Genomic DNA, 26,430 nt, shown 5'->3' with positions numbered 1-26,430 from the left:
AAAGTGTTCCAACAAATCCAGGTTTTATTTTCTATACAATCTTTGAAATATCGACCAACTATCTGATCGAAGACTCCAAGGGCATTTTTATCTGTACGCATTGGCACACCTGTACAGAGGGCGCAGCAGCAAGTGACGTAACGGCAGAAACGCTTGATGTTGTCACTGGAGACCCATTTGAATGGTGGATAAATCACGTCCTTTGAAGTGAGAAAAAGAGCGTGAAAATGTCAGCAAGTATTCAAAATGGAGTCTCTGAGGACTGAAGACGTTTATGACATTATATAAAGTAAGTGCAGTATTTCTGTGTAAGAAAATTGTCATAGTATCAGCACGCGAAGTGTGTTTGAGTGTATGCAGACGAATTTTTCGGTGATTATAATCGGATTTATCAAGTCAAAATAAGCTACTGGTAATGAAATAACTTATCGCGTAGATTACATGGGTACTTTTATCACAGTCAACAAACAAATTAATTGAGGAAAAATCTACTTTCTTTAGTATATAAGGTCTGTGTAGATATCGAGCGTATGTATAACGACCATAAAACTTGGCTATGCATTGATTTGTTTTGAAACATCGACCCAAAGCTTGGAGCTGTTTAGAGGAAACTATGTCACCTTTGGTTTGAAGAAAGAAAAAAGGTCTGTCGAGGAAATAATTTTACTGCTTATAATAGCAGATGAGTAAGTGAACGTCAAAAGTCTGCTTAAATACTCAGTTTTGTGTTTTGTGATAATGGACGAGGGCATTACATTAATATCAGGTGTTACTTTATATAATGTACACTCTAAATTTTGCTGTTACATATAGACCATTGCTTACTGCATATATTGCCCCTACTAACAGATTTGGTTAAAACTTGTCCCACTTTTTTAAGTTACATTCAAGGTTGCTGTCATATGCAGTTTTCAATGATACATGTACTGTAGGTGTCATTTTCAGCTTTGTACAGTCTTTGAGAAATTTTCAATTTTTATGAGTTGTGTGTACTAATGTCACGCTGATACATAATAAGAGAATATATATTGTATAGCTTGTATTATGTGTCAATCAATGTTTAGAATGTTTTGATGAAATGTTAAGGATGCTTAGTGACAGTCCTATTTCATCAAGTATTGAAGTATAATTTGTTGACAAATAATATTAATTGGAAATGAGCATGATAAAGTAATGTATGTACCATAGTTACACTGCCACCCAATTTTTTGTCTCTTTTCTTATTGTAGATTTACTAGGTGGAGAAGGTCATGACTTATCATGTATTAGTCCTGGGGTTACACTATCGTATCTTTACATTTACCCCAATAGCTCTTTTCTTCCCAAATGATGGTGTGCCATAAAGCAAATTGTATTTTTACTTTTTTTTTTCAGACAAAGTAAATTAACCAAGGTGTTATGCAAAAACTCTTATGTCAGCATGAACCTAGAAAGTTATTAGAAAGTCAAAAAGTCTTTAGTGCATCTTGTTTGATCAGTCTAGCCCACTGGTATCCTTCATTGTACAATAAAGATTTTATCGAGCTCCATGCTTTTATTACTATTACTTTTTTACAGAGTCACTACAAAATACTTGTTACTTTTGTCAATAAAAAAAGGTGGGCTATAATGAAATGTAAACACATTTCTATGTGATGTTAAAATTTTATTGTTCTTTGATGGTAGCAAAGCTCCAATTCAAAATTTAATTCTCCTGATTTGCAACCAGTCATAAATTCAGACCCAAGGTAGTTAATTGTTTTAAGTTTGATACATCCAGGGGGTCTGAAGCAGTGCACCTATTTGTCTAAAGTATTATCATTCTTGCGAGCTGTGACAATTGCTTGGTATTCGAATATGTAAGGAAACTGATATATTTGTGGGAGAGGCACATAGTGCTGGTGGTTCATTCTGTCCATTTGAAAGGTATTGATCACAAGTGATTGATATATTTAGATTGCAGAAATTTATTAATGAAATAAGTTGACATCTTTATTTTACAGATAATTATTCACTTAGAGAGACAGGTATGTTAGGAAGTTGGTGCCTAATGTATGCTTATGGAATTACTGTATGTTTGACCGATTATGCTGATGTTGACTTAGTATTAAAGACAAGGAGTTTTGTAACATTTTAGATTTAGATTTTAAGCACATAGTCTGATAAATTTATAATAAAAAGGGTTAGGTAAGCTGAGACTCAATTTAAATGCTTGTGTTAGTAAAATATCTTTTGATTTATCAGTTTTTAATCTAACAGAAAAAAAATTGATTCAGATTTGGATGTCTGCTATTCATAAAACCGTTGGTACCTTGGAAAAATGTTATTAATGTAGTTGGAATGAGATACCATAACCTAATCAATATCAGTTTATTACATATTGTTTACTTAATGTTGGGAAGTTGTATATAAAGTTATGTATTCAGTAGTAACCTTTATTTTGTTACCATAATTGCATTCCTATTCTGTGGGCATGCATATTGTGACCATTTTGACTGTGTGTGTAGATAAACTGCAAGGACCTCAGCAGTACAAAGACCAGATGTGAAAAATTTCCCTGTTATTTCAATTGACCTATTGATAGTTGATAGTTGTTAAATTGGCCATTTCTCTAATTTAGATCTCCGACCATCCTCTGCTGATCAAATATTGCTTGTTTTGATATAGTCATGACGTTCTATGAGCACCACCCAATTATATCTGATGTTATAGTGAATCAATGCTTGATCTATTGAAGCATTGCTCGTGGATCAATGGAAAACATGCTTACCTTGTGACATTTTAAACAAATAGATGTTGATTTAAGGTACTCCCTTATTGTGGCAGAGATCATGGAAAGAGTAATTTTAATATTGACTAGAGGCTTTATCAATTTCAAAGTAGTTTCGGCAGTTTTGAAAGTATGCTCTAGGTTCACGACTATAGACAAAAAGGCAACTAGGGACACAGTGGCAAGTAGTGAGGTTACAAATATTAAGTCTGGTAGTTGACTGATGTGTGCCGGCAGCTAATTAAGAATTTAAGTAATAGTCACAGTACAACACAGTATGTTGCTCATTGTTTTGTGAAAACTGCAAGATTCAAGTACACCACTTGATTTTTAATTATCATTGTTTTCAAATTTGACAATTTCCATGACCTTAAATTGGGTTATGTTAGGTTCCAAAGTTAAAAGCCATCTGGCTGTGGTGTGCAGTAGGTTGTAAATGTACTGAAGTTCACTTGTAGCAGATATATTTAGACTTATAAAGGAAGGAACCAAACTGCTGTAACCTCTTAGCAGGCTCATTATTTGCTTGAAAACTTCTCAGCTTCGTGACACACAGTGAAGTAGCAACCACACCATTCAGGAAAGGACTATGTCTTTGGCCATAGTTTAATGTATTCAACTTTAGAAGTGAAATTACGGTGGGCAGAATGCCACTCAAAAAGGTAACAGAGCAGTTTATCAATATTGACAATAACAGAGAGGAAAATGGAATCTTATGTTTGCAAAGCACTTTAGCATTTCAAAGATGCTGATATACTAGGCAAATAAGTGCTAATATTTCTTTGTGACCATCTACAGTTAAGAGTAAGGGTGGTCACACTTGGATGACGATAAGGTTTTGGATATATATTTTTTTTTAATACTGGTATATTTCAGCTTTAATTAATGTGCAATTTGGAACCCTTGTCAGATTTATGTGATTTTGTAAAAAATGAATTTATTTAGGATCTTGGTCCTTAGAGACATATGTTAACACATTGATGCATTGTATTAATTTTGTCTCTCAAGAAATACTGTAGTGATTTATTTTTTAGCAATCTGGTTTACATATTACTGATCTCTCTTTCTAGGGCCTGCGACTCCATGGCAGGGAAATTCTGAACACTATGGAGAAATATGAAAACCTTGGACTTGTTGGGGAGGGGAGCTATGGAATGGTGCTTAAATGTAAACATAAAGAGACTGGTCAAATTGTGGCTATTAAAAAGTTTTTGGAGAGTGAAGATGACAAAATGGTGAAAAAGATTGCAATGAGGGAGGTCAGAATGCTGAAGGTAAGTGCAACTCTTTTTCAACTCTGTGTCTTGAATGGCTTTACTCCAAGAAGTGACCTAATAATAGTAGTAGTAGTAGTGGTTGAAAAAAATTTAGACTCAGCTGTTCTCTTGTTTTTTCTTTTTGTGAAGCACACCAAATGCCTGATTAGTCATAAGCTGCATGATATGTAAACAACCAAAATATTAACATATATTAAAAAAGAATCAACAAGTGCTGTTTTTGGAAATATGGTTTTAAGAGTTTGCCAAGCTGAAGTTAAATATAATGCCAAGAAACGTTGGCTTTTCAATTTCAACTTTCAGTCTTGTGGGCTGTATAGCAGTGTTTTGTAATGTCTTTGTTTCTTTCTAGTTTAACACCTGTTTGGTATTGTACCCTAGACTGAACTGTTGGGCTGTTTTCTGCTTGAAAATAAATAGCTCATAATTATGTTTGACTGTACATACATAATAGTCCCAAAGAAATTACCAAACCTACCATTTAAGAGGTTTCTGGTGAAGGTATACTTAACATAAAACAGTGAAAGAACAGTTCAAATAGAAGAAAATGTGCTGTAGTGTTAGCAGGTTAACATTTTCATTATTGTATGAGAACGTCATCAGTTCAGAACTTTTAGGTATTTGAAAATTAGCACTGTGTTTGCAGTTAAAAACAAGTATTATTATCTGTATAGGAACCTAAATACTCTAATTTCAATTGAACATAAAATGTCTTTGTTGTCCATAACAATAAAGAGAAATATCCATGTATTTTGATGAAAGGGAATTCAAAATCCTTTTATTGTGTCACAGCTGAAAAGGCTCTTATTCTTAGTGTGAATGTTCCACAAGTTTTATGCAATACATATGTCACTTAGTTTAACACACTTTATTATTGGAAACAGAAACTCGACTTAGTGCTAGGAATTGCAAAATCCCACACACATACACAGGCTATGTGTGTTTTTACTTTCCGAAAGATTTATGCTGAACCCCAGTTAAGGCACAATGTGTTATGAGAATAAAGAGAGATAACTGATTGTACTTGTACAATATCTTTCCAATTTATGGGCAGATCATTTAAAATAAAATGATAGAGAGTATACAATTGGCTCATTGCACATTGTGCTAGTTTATGCGATTATGTTACTACGAAATGCAAAAAAAGTCTTATGTCACAAAATCATTTTCGTGATTATCAAATTTTTCAGTTTTATGTTTATAAATAATAATTTCCAAATATTTGTGATAATGTTTAAATTCATGAAAGGGCTTTATATATATTAAAAAAATACCATATTTGTTGCACTGGTTAAAAGATAATGATGGGATCCAAATCACTTCCATCTGCACCATCTATTTTTAGCATATTTAAAAAAATAAAAGAAAGAAAAAATTAAGTCCCTCTTATTATGTATGTTATTTATTTCTATGCTGAGATACCATTGAAGATGAAACATGACCTCAGATGCTCTTCACATTCTCAGTGCAGTTTAAATCTCTGATGGAGAAAGAATTGTGTCACCCCCACTGAAGGATGAAATTTCCTCAAGGGTTACTTTTAGCTATTAGGAGTGCACTTTTAACCAGCATCTTGCATTATGGCATTTGAAGTTTATTCATAGCAGTTTTTATTCAGACCTTTGCGATCAATCTTTGTAAAGTTGGAAGATTTTTATTTTGCTCTAGGTCAGGAGTTTTGTGCAAATAGAGTTAACAATTTCAAGTATATCTTATAAGATCCAGATAATTTCCTTTCTCAGGCAGTGTTAATGTCCAGAGAATGTTTACAGACCAATAACCAAGCATATTGTTACTCTGTATCTGTGATAATGTGTATTTTCATGTACGCAAATAGTTTGCAAATACCATTGGGATGAACCATCAGCTCTGTTTTTTGAAAAAGAAATGCACTATGTATGCTTCACCACTCTTTTTCCATTTGATGCAGAGTAATAGATTTTAATGCACTTTTTTTTCTTCAGAATTATGCAAATGTTCACATCCCATTTAGTTTTAATTGCTGTTCAGGATACATATAGAGATTGCATGTGGTTAAATTTGTTGAGTTGGTGGCTTTTGTTATGATGGATGTTGCCTGGGTATGAGAGTAGGATGTAAGAATTTAAGCTCTTTAGTCACGGTGGTATTTATGGGTGTGCAGAATTTTGGATAATATTGCTTGCAGTTTTAAGACACTAAATTTTACATAAAAGAAGTGTGATGACTCCCACGTTTAACATAAAGACTGTTTGTAGTTAATGCAGTGAGCACCATGTATTGTTTTTAAACAAACTTAGACATCAAATGTACTCCACACCTTTTGTCATGTAACAGTTCACATTTGATACTGCTTTTTATTTGCTTTTAATTTTAATTAAATTTAATGTTAATACACATTCAAAAAGGTTTTAAATATTATGTTTAATTTGGTTCATGAAACTTGTTCCTTTATAAGAAAACTAATGTGTAATACAAAGACAATCCATACAGTCTTGGATGTGGACAGACATAAGACATTAATTTTGGGAGAAGCTTGCATCCAAATACTATTGAGTCCTTGTTCTTGTATACCCTTTGTATTCCAAGCACATTTACTTGTATGAATGTTTTCATTCGCTCATTTTATCCACTATTCAAACTGCACTTATAATCTACATTTACTTATGGACAACCCATCATATAAAATTCATTATCTGGAAGATTTCAATTTTTTTAGATCAAAAAAGTTACTGAAAACGAATTGTTGAAAGCTTTCATCATCTCTGCAGACCTGTGCCATGAGTACTTGTCTGTCTTTTCTTTCCCTGTCTGGATCAGTATTATGCATGAGACAGTACTGTCCAGATTTTAGCATTATCTGTTTCTTTGAAGTAATAGTCCAAGTTTGGGCTTTATCATCAGGGTTACAGTCGTTCATTGTCACATATCCATGGGTTTCTCCTGTGACACACCTGTCATGGATGCGCAGCAAGCCATCTGCGTCTAGTTGAAATATCCCTGTCTCTCTAGCAGGACTACACTGACCACGAAGCCCCTCTAAATTTTGATTGACTTCAACATGAAAACACATAGAACTTGGCTGTGATTTTAAAGTTCCAAAAGCTGCTAAGTCTCCCACAGGTTTAAAGAGATCCAATACTACTGTGTTCATGTACCAATCAAAGTCATGACACTTTTTTATTTGCTTTAGTTCATTGATTTCCATGCTCACATCAGTATTAGAAGTAGATGGGTTATTGTAATCTGTTGCTGCATAGAAGTATTTCTTGTATTGACCTAACCATTTGTCGGCTACTTTATTAACATGTTGTTGCACAGGTAAACTGCTGACTGAATAAGCAGAGTATTTGCCTACTCTGGAACATGGGAGGAGAATTATCTCATGTCCACAAAGCCAGAGATAAAAAGACAACTCAAGGCTTCCTTCGAATGGCACTGGTTTCCAACTTACTATATTCTCTTTGGTGGTTGCAAACACATTTCCTGTCAGGACAGGGGTTTGTAGGGGATCAGCCTCACTTTCAGCATGGGCAAGTTCAGTAAATGTTGGTTCATAGTGCATGAACTGAAGATCCCATGAGAAGCCTGTTTTTACAGGTTTTACTGTTCCTATATATTTTCCACTAAGTTTATCTATGTTGTCCAGTACTGGTATGACTACTGTCTGTGGATGGTCAGCCAAGTGAGAAACTATAGGCTCAATCCACATCCTGTTGCACTCCATATCAGCTTCCATAAATACTATCATATCTCCTGTAACTACTGTCAAAGTTGCTACTATTTTTGACTTAAAAGTGAGCTCACCGTCTTGTTTCAGCTGGACCACTTGGACAGATTTGTGGTCAGCTGCAGCTTTGTCCAAGTATTTATCAGTAGTAACACTAGTTCTATGACTTACTAGAAGTATTTGGTGAAGTATGTTACTAGGTGTGTTAGCAAGGACTGATAGTAAGGTGGACTCTATTTGAGCAACTTCTTCATTGGTAATAAATATCACAATAGAAACTTTGAACCACTGTGTAGGTTGTGTCCTCAGTTTACAGTCATTTGGTCTTGAGTCAGGTAAAGTTCTTACTTGGTTTTTATATTCATTTTCACTCAGTCTTAATGGCTCAGCTGGATTCCTTTGAGATTCAAGATGTGAGGGTGCTGCCCATTTAGTCCATACCATGAAGACAATCCCCACATACAATAAACAGGCTATACCTGTAAAAACTGTGAGATTCCTCAGAGAACTCCTCTTCATCTTCATTAGAGAGGTTGCAGGGTGGGGCACACACTCTCCATCTTCACCACAGCACACACCTGAGTAATACCTGTTATGTGTGGTTGACCTACTTACAGGAACAGAGGGGTCTTTGCTAACCCATTATCGACAGCCACATCACCCAATAGTATTAGCATATGAATAAGTAATACAAGGCTCTAGAAGACTTATTTTGTACACACTTTCTTATATTGTTTTTTCCTTTTTTTACTCAGGTCTGAATTTAATTAATATTTTGCAGAGATAGAAAATTGCCATCTGTGTCACCTTTTGGTTGAAAAATGTTGGATTTATGATAATTATTTCATGTATTTACTTGCTTCTGAAATAAACTTAAACATTTTATGGTTGTTTTAATGAGGCATAAAATGTCTCATTAAGATTTTTTGCCTGATACCTTTAACCCCATAAAGACCCAATGGATAAATAAACTTGCAGTGATTTTAAAAAGCAACATGAAGGAAGGGATCAAACTTGTTTTTTTTAATGACAGAGTTATGAAAAAATGATATATATATATATATGGAAAATAAAAAGCAGTTTTAATAGTTTCTTATTAAACTTATCTTATACTAAGTACTGGTACAGTGATATTTCAAGTTATACATTATGATTATAGATGCAGGTAAAGCTGTTGTAAAATATTTTACTAATTATCTAAGCATATTTTGAATCTTGATAACTGATAAAAGAAAGGGCCCTGGTCTTAGGCTTCATTCATAATTACTGGCAGCGCGAGCCAGTTACTATAAGTTACTATAAGTAACTGGCTCGCACTGCCAGTAATTACGCGGCGGGATATTCAGGGAACAAACCATGATCATAAGATAGCGTGAATAGAAAATAGAATTTAGAAAATAGACATTGCATGTGAATGAAGCCTTAAGTCAGTTTTAGGACTGATTAAGGCTCCTTTTTTTTTTTTTTTTTTTTTTTTTTTGTTTCTCTTCATCTTTTGAGAAAACTGAAACACTAAATCCATAGGCCAAGCATTTAGCCTACTATGAGGCAGGCCTGAGCTTTTGATCGCCAATGAAACATAGCAACTGATATTGCATACAACTTACGGTAATTTCAAATAGAAAATACCTTCAGAATGTCAGATAGATTGATTGATCATGATCATTTTAACTTTTTACTGTTAGTTTTAACATTTTCAAATCATTATTTGTAGCAATGATTCAATCTTTTCAATGGGGAAAATTGTGATTTTACAGATACTGTATTTTTTATAGTCCAAAATTCTTTAAATTAGAACAATCTAATTGAATGGTAGCAACAAAATTTGAAAAGCGGGTTACCCATATAGTTCTATGCAGTAAAAGAACCACAAATGCTATATATAGAAATGTGATTTTTAATGAATACAAAATTATGAATCTGAAAAAATGATGAATTTTGCTCGTTGAAAAGTTGTTGTCATTACCTAAGGTTTCATTTGTTGATTACCAGAGGGGTGTTCCTCTACCCCACAAGGCAGTATCAATGACCATGTCATAATTGATGAATATCAACATCTGACATCTTTAAATGTAGGTATGTGATGATTGTTTCCTCTTTACACAGTCATGATGGATAAAATGTAGAAAGCAATCATTGACAACCTAGATAATGACAGGTGAAGTGTTGTTTGTCACTTATTTTCTACTTATCATAATATTTTAGGCTGACTATTTGAAGAAAACTAAAATTTAGCATTCTTACCTTTTATGAAGCACATAAAGACCATTGATGCAGAATCAACTTTATAGGGGTATTGTCCTCTACCAGGGTCACAGAAAGAATTTTGTTCACTGGATATTCACAGATATTATATTTGTCTAGATATTCACTAGCTGTGAACAACTACATCATCACTTGGCTGGCCTCTGGTAGAGAGTCGCAATATAAGTTTAGTCCATAGACATGTTTTTTTTTTTTTTTTTTTTTTTGTCAGACAGTGCCCAGATGGTAAACGTTGGAGCAATTAATTTATACTGAAAGTAGCCATGAGATTGAGGGGAGGAGCACTGTCATGTTTAATGGTTTCTTAAAGAGACTGCAATCAGGACTGGGTGTCAGGTTACATAATTTAATCATGCCTCTCCCAGCAGGATAATCCAATTACTTAACTCAAAGCCCCCATTCTGTAAAATCACATTAAGCTTTCTATGACAAAGATGAAGCTGAAATTCCCTCTTTTTTGGTAACTATTTCTAGTTAATCATCACATATTCATATAAATTTTAAATAAAGAATTAAACCAGCTGTTTTGGATTGGAAAATAATAAGACATTGTTGTCAGGTATTGCTATACCTTTTTTTTCCATCAAATATGAATATGATTTAAAATGAACAGAATTAAAAAGCCTTTAAGACCGCATTCTCAACGAATTGAGCCAGGACTTACAAATCCTGAGACTAAAAATGGCGCACGTACATGAAAGAAAAACCGCCTAATCTTTTAATAGTCTCTCCGCCTCTCACACGCCTCCCCACACGTTGTCCCTGTGGGGTACAGTAATTAAATCTCGGCTCCTAACATGAATATCTCCGTGAATATCTCTGGTGATATTATCTCTGTAGATAGTCGATTCATTGCTGCTCTACGGGCCAATTCATTCCTTTTTCGTCTCTGTTTTGAAAGATTATAGAACAGAAGAGCTTTTTTCCTTCGATCGCCTTCAGTCGCCATGCTTTCTTCACCACGAGTTTAACTGATGAGCATGCGCACTTAATATTTCTCAGGTAGCTTCCACATGGCGAACGGAGCCGAGATTTAATTACTGTACCCTGCAGGGACGACGTGTGGGGAGGCATGTGAGAGGCGGAGAGACTATTAAAAGATTAGGCGGTTTTTCTTTCATGTACGTCCGCCATTTTTAGTCTCAGGATTTGTAAAGCCTGGCTCAATTCATTGAGAATGCGGTCTAACATTGTTGAGCTCAGTAAAGAGTTAGGCATACTCTAAAAAAGATTTGATTAATTTTTTTTTTTTTTTTTTGAAAAAATTATTAATATATCATAGGAACTGATATTTGTTTTGAAAAATGATACCTTCGACAATTTTAAAAACATATGATTTATGAATAATACTTAAAACTGAAGTTAAAAGTAAAAAAATAATGACAGATACTCTGAAAGCAATGCATCTTTCAATGGACTTCTGTAAGAATTATAGCTGGTGTAGAAGGTAATAGACACTGTTAATAAAAAGCCAGTAGTTGTGGAAGGTATTGCCATATGAATGCTTGGAGAAAGTTCCAGAGCAAATATGTATCGAATATAGTCAAGCATATCTATCGTTTACCCAGGCGGACAAATATTTCTCTTCCAAGTGGGAAATATTTGCTGAGAGCCAATGCTTGACTTGTTTAATGAGAAGGTGAGGGTATTTTCATTTTTTTTCCTTCAAGTTGGTCATTTCTAAGATATGAACATTTATTTTTGGGTTGTTTTGCTCAATGAGGCAAGAGTTATTAAATGACATATTTCAGATGCTATTTGAATCCATGTAAATGGTGTGTGTTTTTAAATGTGTTTATCTTTCTTAAGAGAGAAAAATCTGAGTTTTAACTGCTGACATGAGTGTGTGGCTGTAACGTTATATCAACTATTCTGTTTACTCACATTCACATCATAAAGCACCACATAGTGTCTCTCCTTAACTTAAAGGTTTGTTCAGTCACATAAAAAATACACCAGTATAGTGTAAACAAAATTCAGAATCAAAGGAGCACGCTTGGTTTATTTTTTGTTTTGACAAGGATAGTTTGAAAAGACTGTGGGGTGTAGGAGCTAAATAGAACTGCCAGGTAACTGTGCATTGTCCAGCAAACCAGACGCATATAGTTCTCCAGTCAGGCAAGAAAATTACCAGTAGCCTTAAGCTTTTGTAAGTTTCTTTGGGGTCCAGTTATTCTACCCCTGTCAGAGAAACCAATGGCTTAGGCAAGCAAAAGTGTATGTCAATGCCAGGGGCATGGTTTGTCTTGTATACTGTTATAATCAATATGAAAACTGACCTTTTTAGGTGCAAATGAAGAACAACTATAAATATATAAACAGTTATGGTACCTCACCCTAAGGGAACCTGCAAGTGCACTGCAACATATTTATTTTAAAGGACACTCTGACATTTGCAGATTTTGTTTTATTGAACTATATGTTGGACAGTTATCAAATGCTGGGCTTAGGTAGATACAATGTACAAACAGTTCCTTCTGAAAATTAATAATTTATAAAGTTAATTATTATCCTAATATAAGAAATAGTAATGAAATACTTCTTTTGCAGAATGAATTGATTTAAGAAGTGTAATTTGATACCCCAGATAATGTTTCACCAAGATTAAACAGAAAAGCACACCTGCTCTGAAGTATAATTACATATGGATTCTGCTTCTTCAAAGATAGATAAAAGTTGTGAATTATGCTAAATGTGATCCGTGTCTTTTAAACTCGATCAGTGTTCAGTTCTAAACATTGGACAAAAAAACCTGTGGAACACATCAATTTTCATATAAACTCACCGAAAATTTAGAGTTCAGTCTATTTGACAAATTGCATGATATGTTCATATGCAAATGTAAATTTATTTTACTTTTTTTTCCAGCAACTACGACATGAGAACCTAGTCAACTTAATAGAAGTTTTCCGGAGAAAGAAAAGACTTTACCTAGTATTTGAATTTGTGGATCACACAGTATTAGATGACTTAGAAAGATGCCCAAATGGACTAGATGAACATACATGTAGGAAAATTCTCTGGCAGGTGCTCAAAGGAATAGAATTTTGCCATTTACACAATGTAAGTATCATCTGCATTTATGCCATAATTTAATTTTTATATGATTTTAATTGAGCCATCTTATACCGCCATGTATAAGTTAATTTAAAATTTCTCTTTTAGCTGATTCATGTACAAAATGACAAATATGTGAAGTAGTTGTTTTCCTTCTCACAAGTCACATGTTTTTGTGTTTGTAAAATGTTGAGCATTTTGACATTTTTCAACAGCCAATGTTTTTGTCAAAATTCTGAATGATTTATTTAGTATTTAGACAAAAAAAAGGGTGTGTAGCACAGTGTGTTTTAACATCAGTAAGGAGGGGCAAAGAATTTTCATTATGCAATTGAAATGTTTAGGCTTTCTTAGGTATTTGAGTCTTTCATTATCTTAGCATGTTAGATTACTCAGAAATTCATGGAAAGACGCAGGTGCTTCCTACGAGACCTTTTAGAAGCTTGGAAAACTTGGATATGACAATCCAGTGATGCGTATCACCTAGCACTTATAGTTACTAAGTGTATCTAAAGCAAGCTAAGAAAATTGCCAGTGGTAATAAGACCTGCTTAGGCATGGGTCACTTATCACAAGTTTATAAGAAATCAATCCAACAACAATTTACTGGAATGATATTATACATGACTTAGTTGTCTCACACAACATCATAAGCCAGTTTTACCATATATAACCAGTAATCCTTGATATTAGATTTTTCTAAACAAATATATGGCTTGGTAAAAGGCCTTTTTCTTTGTGTGAATATGCACTACTCATGGTTGACTTGTCCGGCAAAGTTATTGGTCTAAAACAAAGGGATATTGATTAAAAGGGACCCCTTTCAGATTTCTCTTTATTATTGCAGTTGAGATTATTGTTAATGTCTTAACCCTGAAACCAAAGTTGGCCTCTTCCAAAAGGAAACTTTTTATTGATGCATTTTTAGATTGGATGATATATAAAGTCACATTATCATTCAAATTTTATTTTTATGGATGAGAGTTGTGGCAGAGGGGACAAATTATTAATTGATAGTTCTGCCACAAAAGGGAGTTATATTGATTTGAAGGAATTCATTTTAGTCATTGTCAGCAATACAGGGGCATATTGAAAAGATGATGCTGTTAGTGTTGTAAAGCTAGCTATGCTTCCATTGTGAGATGAGGGTTCAGTCGCAGAGTTTAATTGCTACTTGTGGCCATAATCAATGTGGTATTATTTATTGTCTCCATCTGCAAGAGCGTTTCAGTTATTCCCTGTCAAGGGTACTCCTTAACTTTGACTGGTCAATCTGTGTATTGTAATGTGACCTGATAATGTTGAAAGTGGATTTAGCTTTAAAAAAAAAAAAAGGAATTAAAAGTGTTATAAGAAATCACCATTGCCACAGACAAAAATGGTGATTTTTATTCTTGTTGTATATGTTAAATTTTCCATGGTTGCTTGTGAAAAGAGGATGTGAAAAAACTCCATGCTGTTCAGTAATGGGGAAAAGTGAAATCCTTGACATTTGTAAGGTTTACTTTTTCCAGCGTATATTCCAGTCGATACAAAAATATCTTTTATCATGGACTAACATTGTCTTTGATCTTATAATTTTCTCATTATTAGATAATCCATCGGGACATCAAACCTGAAAACATTTTAGTCAGCAAATCAGGGATTGTGAAACTCTGTGATTTTGGCTTTGCCAGGACATTAGCTCAGCCAGGGGAGACATATACGGATTATGTGGCCACAAGGTGGTACAGGGCCCCTGAGCTATTAGTGGGAGACACAAAATATGGAAGGTAAGTGATATTAGAGAACTAATTGTAAGCATTTAGATCTATAGGCAGCGATACTTTTGATGACCTGTTACTGTCCATTTGTCTGACTCTTTTTCCTTGAATTTGTCTGTGCCCCGTTTCTTTATGCAACAAAATGAAAGCTCTGTCTTTTATTCATCTATTAATTGTTTCTATTACATGAATATTTTGTAATTGCTATTCCAGGGCTGTAGATATATGGGCAATAGGATGTCTATTGGCAGAAATGCTGACAGGAGAACCACTTTTTCCTGGAGACTCTGATATCGACCAGTTATACCACATAATCAATTGTTTTGGTAAGTTCAAGGTACCAGTGACCAATAGACTTTAGGCCTACTTTTTTTTTTTTTTTTATGACTGTGAAATTGATTGAATGTACATGGCCTATGGGTATTTTCCACCACATACAACTTATGTGCACAGAATGGTGGCCAATTCAAAAGATGCCTCAGTCAGGGCACTTACTGGAGTTCCTGTCATGAGGTGTAACATTTTGTAGGACAAAAACGGGCATGGCTAAACTTGTTTCAATTGGCTTTACCCCCTCTTTTCATTTTCTTCTATTTCAACAGCCAGCAGCTAATAAACCTTTAGTGTGCAAAAGTGTGTTTTTTTCAAACATCACATTTATAGTAGTAGAATTTACCAAATGACAATGTTAATGACTTGGCAAATTTACATTACATGGCTAGACAGATACAATTGTTGTGATAACAACACAATGGTGACGTCAAACAATTTCTTTTGCAAATTGGCCTTTAAATGTCAGCTTTAGGGGAGTTATGATGTCATGTTTTAAAGAAGATTTGTCATTTGTAATTTCTTCCCAACATGATAATTTATCAATCAAATACTTATCTATCATTAGGTAAGTGCATGGGGCCAAACCCCAAAGGACTTCGTCTTAGATGTCTAGATTTGTGCCATGTAATGGTTGTAAATGATTGCATACAATGGTGAAAAATTATTGTAAATTGAGACCCAAAATTACGCAGTCAATACGAATGACATGTTAATAGTATTTTCACAGTCTATTGATCAGCCAAAGTACATATTGACTAAGCCCTAGGCGATGTAGATTCTTCTTCTTGTGATAATCCGTCTTGGTGCTTGATGAAAACACTTTACTCATGGGAGAAGTTTGCATAAGTCTGAAATGAATGTCTATTTAAGTACTTCTTAGCGGTGAAGTTGAAACAAATAACAGATTCTACATGTCTCCATCTAATTAATTCTTAAGATAACAGAACATATCAAGATAGAAAAAATATTAATTTCTCTGATTCTGTCAGTTAAGAGTAAAGCATAAATTTACAGTTTGAGAGTAAACATTTTATCATACTTTTTTACCTTTTATCAAGGTTTTCTGTGCTCATGCATATAATGATTAGGTATTAATGAAACAAATGAAAATCTTCACACTGTCTTTTCTTCATTCCTTTGAAATACATTCCAAAAATGCTGCATATTGGAATTTCCTGTTAGGGCCAGAATGATTGAGGTGAAGTTGCATTACCAGTTCAGGAAACAGATATTAGTAATGATTAATAGGATTTTTACAAATTTTGTCATCAGGTGCATGTATATGTGCAAATATTTTCACATTGCCTTGCCAACTTTTTATAGGTAATCTAAATCAGAGACAGCGAGAAATCTTCCAGAAAAATCCTTTATTTGCTGGGATGAGATTGCCAGAAGTGAAAGAAATAGAGCCATTGAAGAAAAAGTTTCCAAGACTGTCAGTTTTAGCATTGGCATTTTTAAAGGTGTGTAGTTGCATGTTAGGGAAAGGAATTATGGTCTGCTAGTGAAGGATCTGTTACACTTGACAACAAAACGTGTTGATTTGATCAGCTAATATTCTCAAATAAGTGTTTATTTTTCCATTGCAGCTGATTAATGTAATACTGGTACATGATAAGTGATTTTCTAAATATGCTCTTACATTGTACTTGGGAATTGAAGGGCAAAAATGTCCTTTTAATATAGGATCTTAATTCTTTAAAGTATGAATACTGTGTGAAACTTAATTCTGTGTGCAGATTTGATTAGTTGAAGATCTTTGATTTTCTTGTCTTTTATAACTAGTGAATCAGTTTGCTCTTTCTTGTTTTCTAGCTAAGTTTACAGCTGGAAGCCGATGACAGGCCGACTTGTTCACAGCTCCTGAAACATGAATTCTTCCAGAAAGATGAATTTTCTCAAAAATTCCCAGGTGGCCTGAAAGCCAAAATACAGAAAGAATATCATGACAATCCACTATTAAAAAATGATAAAAATGGAAATAATTCTGGGAGAGATAGTTCGGAAGAAAATAAAGGCAGTGGAGGAAAGAAAAAGAAGAAAGAGAAAAAGGTAGAAAAGGTACTGTAGACAAGAACAATATATGAACACATTTTCCTTTTTATTGGAAATTTACTCATTTAAATCATTTGACTTCTCCTAAAAAGGTTTATATTAGATAAGTCTTCCCATTTCGTGATTTTATTCTTACTTCTATTATACAGCCTGAATCAAAAGACAGTGGGATTGAAGATAAGCCAAGACGCAAACACTCAGAACCAGAAAAGGCAGCCACAAAGAAGTCTTCTCCCACAGATCAAATGGGAGGCAAAGCCAGTGTGGCAGTCTCTCCTGCTGCTGCTGCTGCTGGTTCCCCTCACAAGCAGAAGGATACAGGTGGGGGCTCAGTGGAACCACATGCTTTAGACTCCTCCATGTCCTCATCTGTCCCTATGCTAGGCCAGACCAGTAGTTCACAGTCACCGGCAAGTCAGCCAAGCTCAAGCATATCAAGGTAGGCAATATAATCACATTGATTGCCGATTGTGCAATGTTGATAGTGTGTTGATAGTGTAATTGTACTAATTCTTGTATATTTATGGTATTCAGTATATTTTGATTTGGAGAAAAAATTTGCATTTGATGGCAATATAGCAAAGATTAAGGGAATGTTAATCTGGGAATCCAGAATTATGTGTATAATAATTTTTCCGTTAGTGACAAATGTTCCTGTAACATTCGCCATTTATGATAACGACAGCCTGAAGGTTTCTGCATTGTTATAGTAGTTAGACATATCGAAAGTTTCATCACCTTGTCAACACCTTTTTTTTTATGGCATAAGCCTTCCTGTTTCCTTTTATATGCAAACACCAATAGAAACTCTTTGCTCTATGAACAATACAACAGTCTATAGTTGCTGTTTATTTTAGCTTGTGCATTCAAATCCACACGTAAATTAAATGAAACAGCTGTAGGTAATATATATATAAAGACAGTCAAATATACACAGTAGTGTCTTAGATTTTGCTAAGACAAATATTCTTTTCAGGTGTTGGTCGATGAAAAGTCAATAGCAGCAATCTGTAATTTATGTATATGTATTTATTATTTTCCATTTTACACGATTATATTTTTTCTTTTCTTTTTTTTTTTTTCTCAATTTTTTTTCTTCATTTTCTTTTTCAACCACTTATATGTCTGTGAGTTGACTTTGTATTGAATTTCTTTGCTGGATGTTTTGATTATTTCAGTACGCATACTACTTCGCCACCCAGCTATCATGCTCCTGTTACGAGTATACATTTTTCAAATACTTTTCCCCCTGGGGGTGGAGTTGTGAACTCAACTGGACCCCCTCCCTTAAGGTGAGAAAGCTGCCAAGTAGTTTCTTATAGTTCGGGCACCAAGTAGTCCTAACAGTTTACTGGCTGACACCAAGTAGTTCCTTATGATTCATTAGCAGGCACCAAGTAGTTCCTGACTAGTACTGGCACAATATAGTTTCATTTTAGTTCAGGCACTAAGTAGTTTCTTTTTACTTCAGGCACCTTGCAGGCTTTTATACATTGACAAAAGGCTGATATTATATGTTTTCTACATTTTTACTAATTTCAGGTTTATGAGAATAGCATTGTAGATCAAAGTTAATGTGAAGCCAGAAAACTATTTCCTTTTAACCTGCCTTTTGTAACTAACAACATTCCTTTCTTACACATTTGCTTATTTGTGCTATGGTTGCTTCATTCACTCCTATCACTACTTAGCTGTACACGAGTAGTTTAATATAAGCATCTTGTTACAAAATATGAAATGGTTTTCAGACATAATTATTGGACTTAGTAATCCCTACATGTTTTCTGAAAAGCATATATCGGAGGATTTAGTTAACAAGTTTTACAACAGTCTGTGCCATTTCTCTGTGTTAAATGCAAATGCAGGAAGCTTTTTAAAATGAAAAAATGAAAATGAACATAGAGGAACCAATCTTTTACATAGATGCTTTTACCAAGGAGTACACCTATTTTGAATGTATTCTAAGAAAAAAGAATAAAGTATGCTTTTCTGTCTTTTCAGCAGTTTAAACCTCAATTTTCTGAGTTAGATGGCATTTGATTATCAAACAAATTATTTCAGCAACAGAATATGTCAGAATTGATGCATGAAACATAAACAAAGATATATGCATTTTTGACATTTAGCTCATATATGCTGTCATTTGTTGTAGGGTAAGTGAGAAACACAAGCGCAGCCCGCCCTTGTACAGTCACCCAGCCCCAGGAGGGAAGAAAGCCCCCACCCCCAACCATCACAGTACCAGTCTGAGCCCACAGGTGTTACAGACAGAGAGGACATCTCTGCATGAGAAGGCATTACATTATGATAAAATGGTCAGTAAAAAGAAAGGCCATCATGACAGCAAGAAGGAGAAAGAAAGCTTGTCTTTGCCAGAAGTCAAGGGTGCAGAAGGTATGTAAAAAACTTTGTGGAAAGGAAGGTGCAGTTTTTGTTTTTCTCAATCAACAGGTGTTTAGCATATTTTATCCTAGATTGAGTATTTTTGATTTAACAATTTACAGCATTTAAAATTATGTATAAAAATATCTTTTATATGATAATTATTTCTCTCTCCCCCTGTCATCTGAAATTATGAGTGGAAAAATTAATTATATGATGTATGAGCAGAGATTACTTCATGGATGGTTTAATGAAGGACTTAACTCATGAGCTTGAACTTAATTGACTTTACAATGAGGCACATATTATGCAATGCCCTCAACATTAGGGTTTCTCAGGGCTGGCTTCAGTTCAAAACTAGTAATTAAATTGCAATGCAGCTACAAACTTCCAGCCACTACACATGCAAAGCACATTGGAGTACTTTTTTACAATTTGTTTTTAGGAGAAGAAAATGTTTTGATGAATACTGTGAGGCTTTTATATTCAGCGAAGTCATTATAACAATATTTCGATATAAATGAAAATACAATTGTTTTGCTTTTTTTTTTTTTCAGTATTACTATTCTAGAATTTTCACATTAAAGTAGTCAATATCTCATATCAACTATTGTTTTATTTCTTTCAACTGGAACTCTTTCTCAAATTTTCACAGGCAATCCAAAAAACAAGGGCAAGAAACCCTACATGGCGACAATGCCAAGCATAACAACAATAGACCCTTTTAATCTGGTAAGTCTGCTTAATTGCTGTAGGGAATATTACTCAAGTTGTTTCAATGAAACAGGTGCCCTTTTTCTCCCTGCACTATTTGCATATCTGGAAATTAAGTCAAGACCTTTACCGACTTGCAAGTGGAAAAATAGAAAGAAGGTGCTGTAAGCACTTCATATTGTACTTAATAAGATGTCGTAACAAAGCCGTGTTTAGTTGCCAGTTTTTCTGTGAAATTCTTAAATAGTGCCATTGTGTTGTTTGATTATTTCCACATAATAGTTGATGGTGGTGGTTTCATAAGAGAAAATGTAAATCAATACTGTCTGTGATCCCTCCATTACCATATTGTTTCAATAATGTAAAGACTGGTATTTGTATACCTCCACTCAGAGAATCTGTCTCTGCCCTTCTGTTTAACATTCTGTATTGTTATTGAAATGAATCATGTAACAGTGTCTCAGAGTTTTCTCAGTAGTCAAGTGTGCTAGTATAAATTGTGTTTCAGGCTATGTCATATTCTAATTCAATTTTATGTTATTTTAAAAATGGATAGGGTTTGGGAAACTGACACTTAATATTTATGGCAATCCCCCCAAAATAGGACTGTTTGATAAAGAACATGATTTCAATTCTCTTTAAAGTTCTGCCTTCTGTTTCAGAGTGGAGGAAGTGACAAAGATCCCAACCTTCCCTCAGTATGACGTCTTAGACATCAGCAGCAGATCAGCAGCACCATGGACATGTACAGGAAATAGAGTTCTTTGTGGAGAAACCAGAACTTGTGGACTGTGATGCACTTATACAGCAATCAAGTTTTTTTTCTGAAGAATACCCATGTCATGCTCAAAATTATTTATTGAGACATCACTGTCAAATAAATCACTGCTCTTTAGAGAAATGTTGCATAATCAGAAAGGAGCACATAGAAACTGTGTCCTTCACACTTGCTCAAAGTATACAATAACAGATCATTTGCCAGGGTTCAGTGAACAGTAAAGTGATAAAATCCTGGCAATGTTCACAATATTATTAAATGTTTGTGTCAATTGTAGTTTTGAAATCCCCTCCAGATGCCAGAAGTATTAGTTTGTGAATGAGTCTTGTGAGTAGAAGGAATGCAATATATCAGCGATGTATTAAGGCAAACAGGGTTTGAATTCAGACAGTGTGCCTGCGCATATATTGTAGTAATACTTGATTGGGTGTCAACAAGAATGTTGCCGACTTCGTTTTAACAGAGCCATAAGTTTGTATATTGATAGTTGTTATCATTCTTGAAGTGTTTTATTTATCACATTGAAGCATCTCTTAGGTGATTTTAGGCACATCTCACAATTTGTGTTTTCACTTGCTCAATTAGAAAACAAGACAGGCAGGAAAAATCAGCATAATGTTATTTGCAGTGCATAATATATTGTGTTAAATTAGTTTTTTAACAAGCATTTTTTCCAGTATTTGTGAGAATTGAAAAAATTCAAAATGACTATACTCTTTTAGAGTTGACAGCAATTATCAGAAACCTATTAACTTCACTCAATTTAGATCACATTTAGTTGACTTGAATCTACAAAATCAAATTGTAGAGTTAAAGTGCATTAGAGGTTTCTTTGAGAAAATCTCCATATATTTTAAAAATACTGTTCAAAATGGTTTCACTCAATTTTTTTTAGTTTTTCTGATCATATAGAGTGGAGGGGAAATTTGAATTCCATCATCAGTTCAAGAGCCATGATTATGATGCACATTCTGTAGTGTTAAAATGATGGCTTAATTTTTAAATGATATTCCAAGGGAAGAAGCCGTTTCAACGTGGGCAACTAATTTTAAAGAGATACTTTTCTTTATTTACCACATTTTCCAATACGTTCATTCTTTTCCATCTCTGTACAGCTAAACAGAACCAATTTAAGGTAATAAATTTTTTTTTCAAAAATGGTATTTTTCATAACTTTAACAAACAGAAGAAAATCTTTGAAATGTGTACACCATTTGCCTAGGTACATAAGACCTTGTTTAAGTTTCTTGCTGAATAATACAACCATTATGGCAAAAATTCTACATGTTGCCACTGCCAAACAATATACGTGGCATGGCATACTAATCATTTTGCTGGAATAGGTGAAAAGAGGATTTGAGACTGTCACACACGCATTTTATTCACTTATTTATTTCAGAATTTATATGCTTTTTAAATTTTTTCTATTACTGTTACTGTTAATTTATTTTGCTAAACTGAATCTCTCAATACTCTCATTCATCAATCATACCTGGGGAAAGTTATTCAGAAACATCCCACTTGTCTTATTCCACATCTTTCTGCATACGCAAAGACAAACTTAACTGGCGTAAGAGCCTAACACAGAAATGCGCTAACAGATAACTCCATCGCAACCTTGTCGCCCATTATGTTATGGTCGCTGTTCAAAGAAATTTTTTCATAAAACATATGTAATATTTGAGTGTTTTGGTTTACTAGTCGGAAAGCACCGTTTCAGATATATATGAATTTTCTTTTTAGTTTACAACATGGCATGTTGCACAATAGCTTGACAATAGATTGGGTAAAATTGCATCTTCTCTAACACAATCACTAACCAGTGCTTTCATTGGATTCCTATCATTCATTTGATCAACCATATCGAATACAATGGCTGATAAAATGTGATTGTTTTGACGCTGTAATTTAAACAAACCCAAATAAATTTCCAAGGATGGAAATTCATTGTGTTTTATAATAATACAAATACTATTCTTTTAGTAGAAGCTTCCGTACGGAAAGTGAATGAAGTGTACATTATCATTATTATGCAAATCAGTTGAGCATTTTGGTGAGAGGTGTTCAGATAGGACCATGGTCAGTAGAAGATGGAGAAGAAAGAAGCCTCATGTCAGGTTGCGACAATTTACACGTGTAGGTCAAGAATGTGGTACTGAAAACACCAGCTATTTGCCGTAAGTACTGTATGGATGGTGTAACATAAAATGGTTTATTTTGCATGGGCGATATTTGCCTAAATTGGCGTATCCCTTACGTAAGGCATAACATAATGATCATGGGACATTTTACTGACGTGGACGACACTTTCTTTCAAATGTCCAAAATCAGCTTGCATCGCAAATATTTTCTTTTCAGTTTGTTTTCTATAGAGAAAGCATTTGCCAATAAAGGGTTTTTTCCAGTCCTCCAAAGGTCTGGACGCGTTGTGTCTTTTTTAAAAAGAAGAACGTGTAAGTCAACAAGGCAGATAAGGCTTGACAACATTGGTAGCACATTTTGGGAAATATTTTTATTACTTGGAATGCTGACGACAGCTATTTGTTTATCGAAGTATCAACATATCCTGTTTATTGAAGTAAACTGGCACAAACAATTTTTATAAAGAGCTAGCAGCGACCAAGCAAGAGAAAGAAACACATCTACCTGTTACTGTGTAATTATTCCTTTGACTTCAAGGCTCATGATTTCATTTACATTCCTTTTCTTGATAAATACGTTTTGGGTGAACATCTTTGCATTTAAAGAATTTGATTTTAAAAGGTTGCCCAAACTTGCCAGCGCTCGGATTGCAAAATTCATGTCGGTGCATTGAAATAAAGAACTTAATGTTATAAATCTTTTACTGTGAAAAGTGAAGTGAAAACATTTAACAATACGGTGTTGAACTAATACATGTACCACACCAGTTTATTTGTGGAAATGACTCGTGTTTTCGTGCAAGTAATAGCACAATGGCGGAATTACGGGACACGGCGAACACGTGTATCTACTTTTGGTTCAGAGGTAGGCCCACCACTTCTCCCTTCTCAAAATAATAACTATCAAAACTAGTAAAAATATTTTTCATCCCAGTGCTCTACAAATGACAAAAATTGATTTCTGATTTGATTACTGATTTTTTTATCATTTTGTATCCTTGTGTGCCCCCCCCCCCCCCCCCCCCAAAAAAAAAGCACAATCCTGGATCAGCCAGTGATTACCTGCCATGATTATTTCATTATGTAATTATATATTCTATAAATTTTATGTAAACTATAACTTTCTGGTTTGTAGTATAGGTTGGATTTCGTTCGAAGGTTGGCCTTGCCCCTGTTTTTTTTTCTTAAGCCTAATTCTTGTTCGTGTTCAAGAGGTGTTTGTGAAGAAAAATCCAGATTATATGTCCCTCCTTCACGTCCTGTGGGGTGTTCTTGCTGAATGTCTCATGGTCACTTAACACTGGGGACCAGAGTCGAGTTCTTTTCCTGGCTAAATGTGTAATGTTTTTTCAAGTAAATTGATTTTGTCGTTTCTTTACAGTTTCTTAACGTATTATTCTTAAAATTGTGTGATTATATATTATGCATTTTGGCCCACTGTTTACACGGCAGAAATTGAACAAAAAGTTCCTTGGTATTTTGCGATCATTTATATGACAAATGCACGATCAACCAAGAGATAAAGTTAAATGTCACACCCCTGTAATATAGTTAATCTTCCGATGTGCCGTTTGATTCTGATAAAAAACGATAACCCTTTTAATATATTAACTGTATCGTTCTGGTTAGTAGGCCTACTGTGTGGACCGTAGCATTCTTGAACTGCTCTTGTGTAATAAAAAGAATGTAAGCAAAATATTTGAAAAGGCGTTTTATATTCTTTGATGAAATTTTCAAGATATTGTTTTAACCGAGAAAGAAGTGATTTCAAAATTCTCCATATTTTTAGATAACTTTTATCTCATTAATATTCACATTTTGTTTTGGTAAAGGACCGTCATCTCGGAGTACTCTAGTCATGTCTTTAAATATTTTATTTATTTCAGAATATGATTTTGACGTCTCGTAAGGCACACTCGAATCCAGCCTCTTTTTATGGTACTAGCCGCCCTTGAGCTTCGGACACGCCAACAAATTAACTCTTTTAATTAAAATGTAAGTATTCTCCCCACAGTGATATGTCATAATAATTTAAGTATCCCCCCCCCCCCCCCCCCTGTGAAATATCATATTAGTATATTGGTCGCATCTGCCCGTGTGGCCAGAAATTTAAAACGGTATTATTCTTTTCATTTCAGAAGCGCACCGAGATGGTCACAACATGCGCCTGCCCACCACCCAGCATTCAGGAAACCGACGCCCACTCATGCCTGTGTTATATTAAAACTGAATAAAAAAAACGTTCCGTGTTTTTTATTTGATAATGATTAGGGGGAAGGAAAATGATATAAATATAACTGTTTTAACACTTTCAAATTTGCTTAATATGATCTATTCATGTTGCCGTTGGGGTAAACAGCTTTCCAAGGTACCAGGTTTTTAAAACACAAAAAGCTTTCAAAACGCGCCATGTACTTAGCCAAATACTTTTTGAGCATTTAAAAATTCTAAACCCACTGAAAGAATTAACCTACAAAATTTTCCACCAATATTCATCAATTGTATTTAAAGTTAGCGTTATAGATTTTTTTTCTAAATTTATTCCATAGTATAATAGGTTTTTTGCATCTTTTGAAACAAATGCGACCGTCCACCCCTATAAAAATGTTTTACATTTAATAAAATTCAGATGAACATTTAATTATATGAAGATTTAAATTAAAGATTTGAAAATCGAAAACTTGGAAAGATTCTGACAACTTGACAACTGAAATTTGGACAACAAGTATATTGTGATATTATAAGGGTGAATGAACGTTTTTCCAATTCTTATTTTGTGAAAAAAAATGGCATGGTTAAAAAATACTGAGTGTTCTCACTATTTCGTGTATTTGGAGATAAGTTTTAAATTCCACTAAAATGTTCAGGAAATAATGTTACGAGTTTGAATTTATCGTGGAGTAGGCAAATTTCAGACCAATTATTTAATGTGAGTCTATCTCCCCAGAGTTGATATCTCCTAACCCTACGACTAGTTCAAATCAATCAATCTATCATCTTTTGTATGGTGTGTAAGTTTTAAGTAATATATTCAGTCAGATTTTCATTTTTGCGGTTTGTTTACAATTTACAGCTTCTGCTTCCATTTTTATTAAGGGCTTTGCTTTCACATTCTTTTCTGTTAAAAAATTGTAAATTTAATGATAACTTCCACAATGGATTATGTACGTTTTAAATATTTGAAAATAAAATGGTTAATCACCTTAA

At 34.1% G+C, this 26,430-nt stretch overlaps 2 protein-coding genes across 7 annotated transcripts; one reads left to right on the top strand and one right to left on the bottom strand.

Annotated features, from left to right (window-relative positions):
* Positions 1-26,430, top strand: LOC106180078 (cyclin-dependent kinase-like 4). Of its 6 annotated transcripts, none has more exons than XM_013563950.3 (14): positions 1-289; positions 3,820-4,023; positions 12,869-13,063; positions 14,651-14,829; positions 15,034-15,146; positions 16,477-16,616; positions 16,969-17,205; positions 17,358-17,647; positions 18,387-18,500; positions 19,361-19,602; positions 20,246-20,322; positions 20,967-23,259; positions 25,110-25,218; positions 25,362-26,430. In XM_013563950.3, the coding sequence occupies exons 1-12, from the start codon at positions 275-277 to the stop codon at positions 21,006-21,008; spliced, it is 1,848 nt and encodes a 615-aa protein (XP_013419404.2). In that variant the 5' UTR covers positions 1-274; the 3' UTR covers positions 21,009-23,259; positions 25,110-25,218; positions 25,362-26,430. The 6 variants fall into 6 exon arrangements, with proteins under 6 accessions (XP_013419404.2, XP_013419402.2, XP_013419409.2 ...); XM_013563948.3 differs by having other exon boundaries at positions 9-289; positions 16,969-17,214; XM_013563951.2 differs by lacking the exon at positions 1-289 and adding an exon at positions 425-644 and having other exon boundaries at positions 16,969-17,214.
* Positions 6,327-8,352, bottom strand: LOC106180079 (polypeptide N-acetylgalactosaminyltransferase 11). The gene has a single exon (XM_013563956.2). It carries the CDS (start codon positions 8,258-8,260, stop codon positions 6,698-6,700), a length of 1,563 nt encoding a protein of 520 aa, XP_013419410.2. The 5' UTR covers positions 8,261-8,352; the 3' UTR covers positions 6,327-6,697.

Source organism: Lingula anatina, chromosome 2 (assembly GCF_051362555.1).
Source record: "Lingula anatina isolate TDL-2025a chromosome 2, LinAna3.0, whole genome shotgun sequence".
Classification (NCBI taxonomy): Eukaryota; Metazoa; Brachiopoda; class Lingulata; order Lingulida; family Lingulidae; genus Lingula; species Lingula anatina.
The sequence above is the reverse complement of the archived record's forward strand: the minus strand, read 5'-3'. Positions and strand labels throughout refer to the sequence as shown.